Genomic DNA, 13,197 nt, shown 5'->3' with positions numbered 1-13,197 from the left:
AGAGGGTAGAGAGGCAGCTACCTTGATAAGGCGGGCTGCCCTGCCATATCTTCTGTTCTTGGGCAGGAAGGAGGAAGAACAGGAATATTTCTGGAGGCTTTTAAGAAGAGATTGGACAGCCCTTTGACTGAAACGGTATAGGGTCTCCTGCTGGAGCCGGTGGTTGGACTAGAAGACCTCCAAGGCCCCTTCCAACTTTATTATTATTATTGTATTCCGTGCAGAAAGGCAGGTATTTTAAGGTCCGTTATTTACCCAGCTGTTTTTAAATAAGAGGATAGGAACGTCCCAGGTATGTTCCAGCTGCCAATTCTGGAGAAACTGACTCGAAGCCAGCCTCGCCATCGCCGTGAAAAACGGCTGATTGATGAACGCCTTGACAAAAATTATCCTCTCCTCGTCTCTTCTTCCAATTTGGTCTCCTGGGAGGCATCAGCGACGCTGTTTGTTCCCCGCTGGGAACCGAATCGCCCAATTAGCCATATATTGCTTTAGAGGCTTGCACCATTTTTCACCCTAATCGGATTGCACCTAAGCGGCGATTAATTACACCTCCCTTTTATTAACCTTGATGCAATCGCTAGGCAGTCCTCGTCTTACGACTGTAAGGGAGCCCGACATTTCAAGTCCTTTAGGGGTTGAATGCAGAGGGGAATCCTCAGTTTACCATCGTTCATTTAGAGAGCAAAGTTACAAAGGAGTACAAGTCACCCTCTCCTGGTGACTGGCCCAAGGTGAGACTAGAACTCACCGTCTCCGGGTGATTGGCCTAGAGTCACCCAGCCAGCTTTCATGCTGGAGGCAGGATTAGAACTCACCGTCTCCTGGTGATTGGCCCAGAGTCACCTGCTCACCGTCTCCCATTTTTTAGCCTGGTGCCTGAACCACTAAACCAAACTGACTCTCTTACCCTTTTTGTGAGAGTTCATAAAAACAGTTTGGGGATTATGGGTGCTGTATTCCAACATGGATGTGGCATGCCCTGGAAGAATCACAGACAAAGCTTAATGGGTCTCTCTCTCTCTCTCTCTCTCTCTCTCTCTCTCTCTCTCTCTCTCTCTCTCTCTCTCTCTCTCTCTCTCTCTCTTTTGCAAAGTTGTAGTCTGCAGAATTAACTCTTCTTTGTTCGAGTGCCAAGTTGCTAATACGGAGTCCGGCTTCGCTGGTCAGCAGAATCCCTTCCCTTCAGACATCTGATCTGTCTGAAAGGGTCAAGACAGATGAGGGTCCTTCCAGCCACCATTAAATCCTCTTTAAATCAAGTGGAATTCTTATCGGTTTGGAAATCTGTGCCCTTGAACAGTCTGGATTCCATCGATACCCCGCTCGCTTTAATGGGATTGATTTTTCTAATTGGCGCTAATCAGACGGAGAGCCCCAATATTCTCTCATTTTCTCTGGTCCTGCCTTCGTGCTAGGTTCGCTAGGTTCTCGGAGGGTGTAAAGCTGCACGTTTGCGTTGCCTTGTGTCAAAAGCAGTCCTGGCCTTCCTTAATGGGCGTGCAGGATTTCTCTCATCAAAAGAAGTAGCCAAAAGGGAGACAACATTCTATATTTTCTGCTTATCCCCTGCCTTTGTTTGTCCTTGTGCTGTCCAAGAGCATAATCAAGATTTATTCAGTTCCTTTGTCAGCCACGGCTAGGAAGAGTTCCGGATATATGCCTTAAATGCTTGTGCTACAGAAATATGATCCCTTGCTGCGATCCAGGGTAAAAGAGAGAGAGAGCTGGCACTGGCTTAGGAAACAGGAGCGCTTGGCGCACTCAGAGCCAGTAACAAAATAATAATAATGAAAAAAAAAATTGCACGCGCGAGAGGTTGAAGGCAAAGGAGCCAGGGGGCTCAAAAATTAAGGTTCATTTTCGTGCTAACACTTTAACATTTAAAGGTTTGCTTGCGTTCATTTTAGGGATGGCAGATGAATCTCGTAATCAATCAGTAACGATCAATAGAACTCAGCCCTTGGTGGCTACAGGGACACGTGGACGAAAGCTTTTGCAAGCAGTCCTCAACTTACAGCTGTTTGTTGCAGCGGCCTTGAAAAAAAGTGACTTAGGACTCCTTTTTCACCACTTCCCAACCTTTGCAGCTCACGTGATCAAAATTCGGACGCTTGGCAATATTTATGACAGTGTCCTGGGGTCATGTGATCTCCTTGTCAACGCTGCTAACATCGGATGTTTTTGCATTGACAACAGATGGAAATGTAGCCATCTTTTACCTTTTGCTTTTAAAGTTAGATGATGCTGGGAGCGGAGATGTGAACGAGAGTCCAGCTAGACATAACAACTCTAGACCTAGCGTGAGAATCAAGGTTATTGTAACCGGAGCTGACAAGGAAGTGGCGGGCTGGAGAACTGGAGAGGAAGCCTGGGCTTCAAGCTAATTGGGGAATGTGATTCATGACTGTTAATTGGAGGAGGGAATTGTGCTTTGATACTAGGTGCCCGGGGAGGGGGGGGAGATAGAATTCAGTTTCTGAATTATGTAGTGCCGATGTTATGCTACTCAAAATAAAGATTCTTTAAAGTAAAACAATGCCTCAAAGTTCTTTTGAAGAGTTTCGTCTGTCGGAACCATGACACTCCTTTTGTGACTTTCTGACGAGCAGAATCAAGGTTCACTTAACAACCTTGTTACTAATTCAACAACTGCAGGGATTCACTTAAGAACGGAGGGTGGTGAAGTGGGGCAAAACTCACCCAGTAGCCATCTGGTTGAGCTGTAGAAATGTTGTACTCAAGTCTTAATTTTTAGGAAGGATCGTGTCGTTCTACCCCTACAACTATTGGTAGGAAATGAGAAGGGGACATATAATGAAGATAGGGACTTCTGAAAATGTTTCAGTTGAATATCATAAAGGAAACCCCTGCTGGAATAAAGAATATTTCAGCAAAGCAGATAACGTTTTATTTAAGCCTGGCCTTCTTTTGCTTCTTAAGATAACCACATTTAAATGTCGGCAGTCCAATTTTCTACTGGAAAATAAAAGCAAAAAGGCTGAATTGATAAAGCGTGATTCAACCTCAGCCTTTCAGCGCTGTCTTTTGTTGCAGTTATTGGGGATGGCTTTGCTGTGGATATTTTAATATTTAATGCCGCAATTACTGTAGCGGTTGCGATTTAATATTTATTGCGGACCGGGGTCCGTTTCCCACGCTTTGCCTGCCACTGATTTCTTCATTATTATTATTGTTGTTGTTATCCTCGTCGGGAGCGTCTCGGTTCAGCGCTAGAACAATTCATGAATTAAACCAGGCCATTTGGTAATATCATTTAAAACGTTTGGGGCACAGCCTACCCAGCGTGAAAAGTCTGGCTGAACTTTGTTAAGGCAGCCTTAGACTTTAAGGTCTACCTAAACCCAGCCAAGACAAAAAAAACACAAAAACAAAGAGAGAGAAAAAAAAGAGAAAGCGCGCTTGCTTTCCTATAATTTATTTATTTTGAAGTCAAATGTCACCGCGATCAGGACTCAAGAAAGCATGAACTTGTTCCCGCAGGCATTACTGGAAACCCATCTGAGCGTGCAAAACATTTTCGGCACCTTGACGGAAAACTGACACTAATTCCTTGAGAGGGATCGAAAAGAAACGCATCCTATCCCGAGCTCTGGGCGGTAATGGGATTTTAAGAGAACCAACTATTCATGGTTTATCAAACAGGCTTTTTTCCCCTTGAAGTGGGCTGGGGTTACAGTTACCGGTATATTTTTGGCAGGAGTCTCTCACGTCACCTCTGAAAAAACAGAAGGGAAAAAGAAAACGAATAAGCGTTTTAACTACAGGCAGTCCTCGATGTGACGACCACAGCCGAGCTCAAAATTTCCGTCGCTAAGCGAGACACTTGCGAAGTGAGGTTTCCCCCCCCATTTTACGACCTTCCCTGCCTCAGTTGTCAAGTGACTTTGCTTGTCGGAATGTCGCAAATGGGGATCACGTAACCCCTGGACATTGCAACAGACATAAGTACAAGTCAGTTGCCGTGTGTCCAGTTTTGATCACGTGACCCTGAGGATGCTGCAACGGTCGTAAGTGTGAAAAACAGTCATGAATCACCTTTTTCCAATGCCGTCGTAACTTTGAAGAGTCACTAAACGAACTGTTGTAAGTCAAGGATACTACACTTATTCTACTGCGCTATAAAGAGTCGAAAGTCAATGTTTTTCTCCCTCCACCCGCCCTCTTTTCCAGACACTTCCTTCCCTTCCTTTTTCTTCCCTCCCTTTTCTCACTCTTTCTTTTTGTATTTTATAGTTTGGTAAACTTCAAAAAGTCCAGAAAAATCTCCAACACAATATACACCAGCCTCTTAGTGAAGGGACTTCAGATCCGACACTTTTTTTTTTTTTTTGCGTTTTATAAGTTCAGAGAAATGAGTTTTATTTTTCTGCCTTTCACACAACACCGTGAAGGACTTTGCGATCCCCAGGGTTGGTTTCGTGATGCTGTTGTTGAGTCAGATTTGACTCTTGTTTTCCTCTGTTTGGGAATAAATTAGGGAAGTTCTTAAACTGGGGTCTGGATGTTCAAATCCTACAGAGAAAATCTACCTAACTAATGATTTCCCTCTGAGCCAATTATGGTAAGTTAGCTTTGCAGGTCAGGATCTCGGTTTAATGTCCCGCGTAATGTTTTCTCTCTAAACTTAAATGGCCTCCAAATCCTTGTTTGATGTCTGTTCTTTTCCTCTTCAACCTACTTTGCAAGAGCAATAAATAACATTAGAGTCCCTTTTTTTTCAAGAATGGAAACGCATTTGGGATACAGGTCTTTCGGGCATATTTAATTGTGACTTTGTATGGCTCCGGCCACAGTTCTTATCTTTGTTACATGTTGGCTGAAGGTGATTTGATGCCATTTGATCCATCTTGAGGGTATGCCAAACGGGACCAGCTCAATAAATTTCCATTTTCCTTACTTTAATGCCTTTTAAGTCATATTACTAGTCTAATAGTTTAGTTTAGAGAAAAGAAGGACCAGGGTGACATGATAGAAGTGTTCCAAGATTTGAGGGGCTGTCACAGAGAAGGTGGGGGAGTCAGCCTATATTCCAGAAGGCAAGATGAGAAACAATGGATGGAAAGTCATCAAGGGGAGAACCAACCTAGAATTAAGGAGAAATTTCCCGACAATGGGAATAATTAATCGGCGGAGCGGCTTGCCTCAAAAAATTGTGGCTGTTCCATCACTGGAGATCTTTAAGAAGAGACAGGATAGCCACTTGTCCAGAATGGTATTGGGTCTCCTGCTTGAGCCGGGGGTTGGGCTAGATGACCTCTGAGGGACCTTTCCAATTCTGTAATTCTGTAAACTCTTTGAAACCGCTTGGACCTTTTTTATGCTAGGAAGTAGCATTGAAATGCTGTTTAAAAACAACGACCTGAATGAACTAATCAAGCATACTCGACCACAAATATATGGGGTTTTCCTTTTAAGATGCTCACATTCTCCATTTTGGAAGGGAATAGAATTGGAGGTGACCAATCATTGGAAACAGTCTTTTGGCCCATGCAGTACAAATGGCCACTTACGTATTTAAAAAGCTGGTTGTGTTCCAAGTAACACCATGCTCCGTGCCACTTTTTTGTTCTTTTAATTAACAACAGCAACCCAAAAAATAATAATTGCTGGAGAGGGACAGGGTGAGAGCTTTAGGATTCTCCCAGCTCAATTTTTGCCTCTTTTTTTTTTCCGCCTTTACCTTTCGGAAAAATAAAAGACTCAAATTTATGTTACTGTGGGGTTGAGCTTCATGCCTGGAGTTTTAAAATGAACAGCATGTATTTTACAAACTGTGTGTGGGAGAAATGTGCTTTGCATGGCGCCTGGGCTGCTAAACATAATGCTAACACTGGATCCCTGGATGAGATCCAGTTTTTAAAACAGGTCAGGCTTGAGAACAGAGCCATCTGTCCAGTGTAAAACTCAAAACCATCAGCGGGGAGAAGGTGTTAGTTGCCTGCAATCAATTTATGGATGTGGAGGCTGCGGTCTCCGCAGTGTTAACACACTGGCCCCTATGAAGGATTGCAAAAAAATGCCTTGGTAAGACCACACTTGAAACTCTACATCCAGTTTTTTGGTGGCCATGATATAAAAAAAGAGGTTGAGACTCTAGCAAAGCGTGCAGAGAAGAGCAACAAAGATGATCAGGGGACTGGAGGCTAAAATATTGTAGGAATTGTCTAGTTTGATGAAAAGAAGGAGCAGGGGTGACAGGATAGCAGTCTTCCAATATTTGAGGGGCTGCCACAGAGAAGAGGGGGGTGAAACTATTCTCCAAAGCATCTGAAGGCAGGACAAGAAGCAACAGATGGAAACTTATCAAGGAGAGAAGCAATCTAGAACTAAGGAAAAAACTTCCTGACAATAAGAAAAGTTAATTAATGGAATGACTTCTCTCCAGAAATTGTGGACTGGGGGGTTTTTAAGGAGAGATTGGACAACCATTTGTCTTGCCTGAGCAGGGGGTTGGACTAGAAGACCTCCAAGGTCCCTTCCAACTCTGTTATTCTGATGCTTTCAGCGATACAATGTCAAGCTGGGCCAAGCGAAGCAGGTAGTCCTCGACTTAACAGCCAAAATTGGAAAGATCTAATTGCCCCACCCGTTGAAAATAATTCGGCATTGAGTCCCCGGTTCCATTTCTTTTTTCTTTTACACGTGATGCAAATTGTCGAGTTGCTGCTGTCACTCATGGGCATGTGTTGTTTTTGTAGCTACGTGGACGACGTGATCAACCGCATTGACCGAATGTTTGCTGAGATGTCTATCCAACTGTCTCGGCCCAACGGGACTTCGGCCATGTTGCTGGTAAGTCAAAACTTTGTTGTGGTTGTTATTGTTGTTATTGCTGCTTCTGCGGTTGTTGTTTATCAAGCTTAGAGGCCCACTGGTGTTATTGCAAGTATTCTTCAAAATGTGGGGGGACACCCTCTCTGTTGCTGTGAAATGCAAATGCATCAGAATAATACATGGTATTTATCTAAACTGACAGATACTCATACTTTTATTTGTTTGTTTATTTATTGAATTTATTGGCCAGCCATCTCATGGTGGAGCTAGTGCGGGTGGCTTACAACAATAGAATGGACGATATATATATATATATATATAAATAACCATACAGGTAGTCCTCAATTTACACAATTGAGCCCAACCATCATAAGTATCAAACATGGTCCTAAGTCATTTTTTTTCAGTGCCGTTGTAGTTTTGAACGGTCATGAATAAAACTCTGGTAAGTGGAGACGTGCCTAAAGGAAAGGAATGAAAGAATAAAAAGAAGCAGGGTTTAATCAAATAAAAATGCCTATAAATGCCTATTTATATCTGTTTATTTTCAACGCAAGGCAGTTTCCAGGAATGTTTGTAATGGGGCAGGAGATGTCTAGACTTTGCCTTGAACGCCATTTTTTTTTTCAATATACGTAAAAAAGCTGAAAACTTACAGTAATTCTCAGATTTCCCAAATCTCATTGATGCAAAGATTGCTCTTTGTGGCCAGTTTTGAAAACGAAACAGATTTTTTCCCCCCTTTCTCAAGAAAACCATTAGCTGTCTCCTTCCTTCCTTCCTTCCTTCCTTCCTTCCTTCCTTCCTTCCTTCCTTCCTTCCTTCCTTCCTTCCTTCCTTCCTTCCTTCCTTTTTCTTTCTTTCTCTGTCTCCCTTCCTCTTTCTTTCTTTCTTTCTTTCTTTCTTTCCTTCCTTCCTTCCTTTCTTTCTTTCTTTCTCTTTCTTTCCCCCTCATTCCTTCCTTCCTTTTTTTCTTTCTCTCTCTGTCTTCTTTCCCCTTCCTTCCTTCCTTCCTTTTTCTTTCTTTCTCTGTCTCCCTTCCTCTTTCTTTCTTTCTTTCTTTCTTTCTTTCCTTCCTTCCTTCCTTCCTTTCTTTCTTTCTTTCTTTCTTTCTTTCTTTCTTTCTCTTTCTTTCCCCCTCATTCCTTCCTTCCTTTTTTTTCTTTCTCTGTCTTCTTTCCCCTTCCTTCCTTCCTTCCTTCCTTTTTCTTTCTTTCTCTCTCTTTCTTTTTTCTTTCTCTCTCCCTCATTCCTTCCTTCCTTCTTTCTTTTTCTTTCTCTCTCTCTTCCCCCTTCCTTCCTTCCTTCCTTCCTTCCTTCCTTCTTTCTTTCTTTCTTTCTTTCTTTCTTTCTTTCTTTCTTTCTTTCTTTCTTTCTTTCTTTCTTTCTCTGGCCAGGCCTTCACTTTAAGTGACTTTAGGCAACTTAAAAGAATGGATATTTTTGGACATTTATAATCTCAAAGCCATCAACCCTGGGGTTCAAACATTATAAGAGCCACATGACCTTTACATTCACCTTGAAAAGTTGATCTATCGGAAATGGTCAGAGATCAAACCAAACCATTTTCCTCTCTAAACTCTCCCTCAACATTGTGCTTGGGCGTCCCTTCTGCCCTTGCTCTGCTTTCTCTCCTGTCCTTGGATTTCATTGTCGGTTAATTATGTATTTTGCTTTGTCTTTTATTTATAAGCCACCCTGAAAATCCTGTTTATTGGAGGGTAGCGTATAAATTCTTAAGTTAAACCCAAAGCACCTGACTCCTAATGTTCCTTCGCTCTGGGGCTACATAAATAGAAGTATTTGCAATGTGATTTTTTCTTCTCCCCCCCCCCCTCCCAAAGTTTGCACTGGAGGAACCTGGACTTAGCCTTTTACAAGAGCTAAAAATGACAACCTGTACATTTTTTATTGGCAATAAACTTCACGATCAGAGTGAGGGGACTGTTAGTGCCAAATTCATCAGAAAGACGATAAATTGCTCAGTCTTCTAACATGAGGTCTCAGAGAGTTTGGGCCAACTCTGGAACCCACCGCGAGTTTAAAACTGAATTTTCTACAGCTGCCTCTTCACCTTTTCCTTCCCGATAAACTGCTGAGTCACCACTCATTGTGCAAAGTTACAGCCATTTCATTTAGTGACCGTTCCAAAGTTATACCGACACTGGCCGGAGAGACACAACTGGATGGTATTGGGTTTAGAAGTCTCCAGATCTCCTTGAGGGCTTAAACTCAGCCTGGCTACCCCAGAGATGCCAACAATTTAAACCTTGCAAAAGGAGCTGAACTGCCAAGCTTTTTCCTTGATTGCTATGCCCTCTTAATTGGCTGAAAAATCCTATTTGTGCCATCAGCAGCCAGGGTGAAACCATCCTATTTTTTCCTAGCTATTTTTCTAATCACTCTTTTCCCCGCCCCTCCTTCCTCAGCTGCTGCTATCAAACCTTTGTTTTATCAAGCCCGTTCTCTTCTAATGATGCCTATTTGTAAATAGCACCGATAGGCTGCAATTAAGCCATTAGTGGCTAAATAAGCAAGCATGCTAATTAGGCCCTTCTACAAGAGATTTCTTTCTTTTTCTTTCTTTCTTTCATTTTTTTTTGGGGGGGGGAAGGAAATGGAGAGGCTGGAATTTACCTTTCATTAATCTGCCTTAATTGCCTGCTCAAAAGTCAACATAAATCAAGAGCTAGGAGTGATTTTTTGATATTAAAAAAAAGTTCTGGCGTTGCCATTCCTCTTAGCAATCGGCTGCAGATACTCAGGGCAGGAAGGCAAGCTGGCAAATTTGATTTTAATTATTTGTATCCTGGTTGGACTAAGAGAAGGGGACGGGCCCAAGTTCACCTAGCTGGTTTTTCATGTCTAAGCGAGACTAGAACTCGCCATCTCCTGGTGATTGGCCCAAAGTCAACCAGCTGGCTTTTATGGAGGGATTAGAACTCACCACCTCCTGGCGAATGGCTTCTGCAGGTTTCTGCTACTGGAAAATGTCTTGATTCTGATCTTCGTTTGGTTAAAATATTTATAACCGTTACAATAAAACTTCTTTCTGAGTAAAGCTTCAGGTTTCTTTGAATATAATATTTAAGGCAGGCTAACTGCATTACATTGATTTGCCTGCCCGCTAGTCAAATATTTTTAATTCAAGAACTCTCATCTATTGGAAAAACCACCGATCCTTATTCAGCACGTGGAATTAACAAGGCGTGCTTGTTTTCCAGACTTGTTTACTAAATAGAATTTAAATGACAGGCTAAATTACCTTTCCCATCAATTGAGAGCAAGAGTAAGGGCTCAAGAATTCTACTATGGCTACCTATTTCTCTCTTCCAGTTAAGTAAATATTTTGTAGGACCTTGAGAGTCCTGGTGCTGAAATGAATACCTGTTCATACTATAAAATATTTTAGATTTTATTTTTATGAAGAGAGAAAGAAGGAAAGCGAAGATGAGGAGGTGAATGAACTCAAAGGCAGTGGTGATAAATGCAATGTTAGAAGACTTGAAGGATCAAGTTGGGAACAGAGAACTAACACTGACTTAATAACACATAATCAAACAACGCATGCAACAGGTCTAACTTTCTGGAGAAGACTCTAATCTTGGGACAGTTGAAAGGAATTAGAAGAGGACAACTAGAAGAAAGGTTGATGGACTTAGTTACAGTTGCGATGGGTCAACGTTGGAAGACCTGATTGGGGACATAACATCCTGGAGAAAATCTACCTGTGTGGTTACTAAGAGTTGACACTGTCTTGATGATATCTAAGTAGTCAATTAATCAATGGAGCAAAGGAGAAGATGAGGACAACCACCAGCAAGTTGGGTGGACATTGGCGATGGGAGCACCATTGGACGACCTGAAAGACCAAGAAAAATCTGTCTATGTGGTCACTAAGAGTTGACACTGGCTTGATGGTACCTAATCAGTCAATTAATCAATGGGATGAGAGAGAAGGCGAGAATGACCAGCTGCAAAGTGGAGGGATTCAGTTACACCGGTGATAGGGTCAACTCTTGGAAGATCTGAACGACCAGGTTGGAGACAGAATCTTCTGAAGAAATCTATCCATGTGATCGCTAAGAGTTGACATTGACGTGATGGTATCTAATCAGTCAATTAACCAATGGGAAGGAAGAGAAGATGAGAATGGTGATAACTAGGTTTGGAACAAGCTTCCCCAGCTTTGAAAAAAAAAATGACCTTAAAAGGTTAAGGTTGGGGTATAGGACTAAAAAAAAAATGTGTTTTGTTTTGTTTTTTTAATCTGCCTTGCTTCCCTCTTTCCTTTCGTTGTACTTAATCAGTATTCACACCAGGTAATTCAGATCTCATTAAGTCCAATGACAGTGCAACTTTGCTTAGAAAGGCTGTTTTTTTTCTTTCTTTTTTTACAAATTCCAGGTCCTTTGGGGAATTTCCACCAAGCCAATTTTTTGCTTTTGTTTTTGTGTTTTTGCTCAGTAGGTATTTAAGGATAATGCCGATCCGCTTGCCTTTTGTCCTCTAAAATCAGCCAGGAGCCTTAGATCTTGACAGCAAACACATTAGCTTGATGGTATTTAAAAACAAGCCAGGACTGTAGCCTAATAGAAGGTTGCATGCTGGCTTAACGTGCCGCCCTGCCGTTTTTGGCTCAACGAAAACGTGGGGGCACTTGCCCCCCGCCCCCATTCGTATTAATTGAATTTTTAGAGCGAGCGAGCCGGTGTATCGATCTGAATTAAAATTTTCTACATCAAGGTCAATTTTGAACATATCCTACAGGCGACATATTAAAAAGCCGAGTATTGTGTCTGTCAGGGTATTGATAGAAAAACACTCAAATTTAACGAGGGGGAGTTTTTTAAATGCAGTTTAAGCAATGCCCAGTAAATAGAATACAGGGATTCCTCAGATTCAACGGCACTGGAAAAAAGGGACTTAATGACCGTTTTTCACACTTACGTCCGTTTGCAGCATCCCCGTGGTCAGGCGGTCAAAATTTTGGATGCTTGGCAACCGGCTCGTATTTATGATAGTTGCAATGTCATCTGGAGGTCATCTAGTCCAGCCCCCTGCTCAGGCAGGAAACCCTATACCATTTCGGACAAATGGCCGTCCAGTCTCTTCTTAAAAACCTCCAGTGTTGGAGCATGCACCGCTTCTGGAGGCAGGTTGTTCCACTGGTTAATTGTTCTCACTGTCAGGAAGTTTCTCCTTAGTTCCAGGTTGCTTCTCTCCTTGGTTAGTTCCCATCCATCGCTTCTTGTCCTGCCTTTAGGTGCTTTGGAGAATAGCTTGACTCCCTCTTCTTTGGGGCAGTCCCTGAGATGTTGGATGTATGTTCTCCGCCTTGAGTTATTTATAAAACATAATAATAATAAAGGCAGGACAGCTTTGAACAGCCACTAAACGAACGGTCGTAAGTCTGTACTTTGGCTCCCTAACCAGACTGCAAGCGAAAAATCTCCTTTTTAATATTATCAGGCGCTGTCATTAGCCAGAGGTTTTCAGCCCATGCTCCGTCGGCCAGCAATGGGATTCAGAAGCAGCGGGCCTCCCCCTATTTCCTGAACCTCGAGTCTTTGAACCCGAATGTAGATGATCAACGTGACAAGCCGGAAAAGAAGGAGAAAACGGAGGCAGATTGATATGCTTTTTTATCACGATAGGACCCGGGTGCTTTGATGGAGCGCTTTGTTAGGGCGTTAGAGGCGAAAGGCGGAGAGCCGGCTGCCATCCTTGCCTCTGCTTAAAAGCGGCGTCCCTCACCTTTGCAAGAGAGCTGCTAAAATGTCTTTTTTTAAAATAAAAAAACAAAAAAATGGCACTTGTCAGTTGCAGTTTATGTGAGCCCTTCCGTTTTTAACGTCTCTGTTTTAACATCGGGATGTGCGCTCATGCAGGGGAAAGTTTCAGACCGTGCTAATCCATCGGTGAAATCTTGCTCTTCTGCTAATAATTGCCTTCGCTTTGGGATGGATGAAGGAGGAAATTTGGAGAGCCTCCATCACCTTCTCCTCCTTTCTCTCCATCGCCTCCTTCTCCTTTCCCTCCATCCTCTCCTGCTTTCTTTCTCTCCATCGCCTCCTTCTCCTTTCTCTCCATCCTCTCCTTCCTTTCTCTCCATCACCTCCTTCTCCTTTCTTTCCATCACCAACTTCTCCTTTCTCTCCATTGCCTCCTTCTCCTTTCTCTCCATCATTTCATTCTCCTTTCTCTCCATCATCTCCTCTTTCTCTCCATCGCCTCCTTCTCCTTTCTCTCCATCGTCTCCTCTTTCTCTGCATCATCTCTTCTCCTTTCTCTCCATCACTATTACGATCTCGTGCAATGGTCTCTGATTTCCAAAATCCCCCCTCTTTGCTTCCTCAGTCGGCACAACAGCTGCCGGTTTTTCCAGGGTCAACACAA

The 13,197-nt window shown here is 42.7% G+C and overlaps 1 protein-coding gene across 3 annotated transcripts in view; it reads left to right on the top strand.

The window, feature by feature from the left end:
- Positions 1-13,197, top strand: part of MED27 (mediator complex subunit 27) — a 63,986-nt gene that overhangs the window by 31,742 nt on the left and 19,047 nt on the right. For all 3 annotated transcript variants that reach the window (XR_005554243.1, XM_039322943.1, XM_039322944.1), the window contains exon 4: positions 6,723-6,816. Coding sequence is in view for 2 of the 3 variants with exons in the window: in XM_039322943.1 (XP_039178877.1) it covers positions 6,723-6,816 (94 nt within the window). In the remaining variant the exon portion in view is untranslated. The remainder of the gene's footprint in view (positions 1-6,722; positions 6,817-13,197) is intronic.

Source organism: Crotalus tigris, unplaced genomic scaffold (genome assembly GCF_016545835.1).
Source record: "Crotalus tigris isolate CLP2741 ecotype Arizona unplaced genomic scaffold, ASM1654583v1 scf7180000024153.1733885, whole genome shotgun sequence".
NCBI lineage: Eukaryota > Metazoa > Chordata > Lepidosauria > Squamata > Viperidae > Crotalus > Crotalus tigris.
Note: the sequence above shows the minus strand (reverse complement) of the source record. Positions and strands in the feature narration are given on the sequence as shown.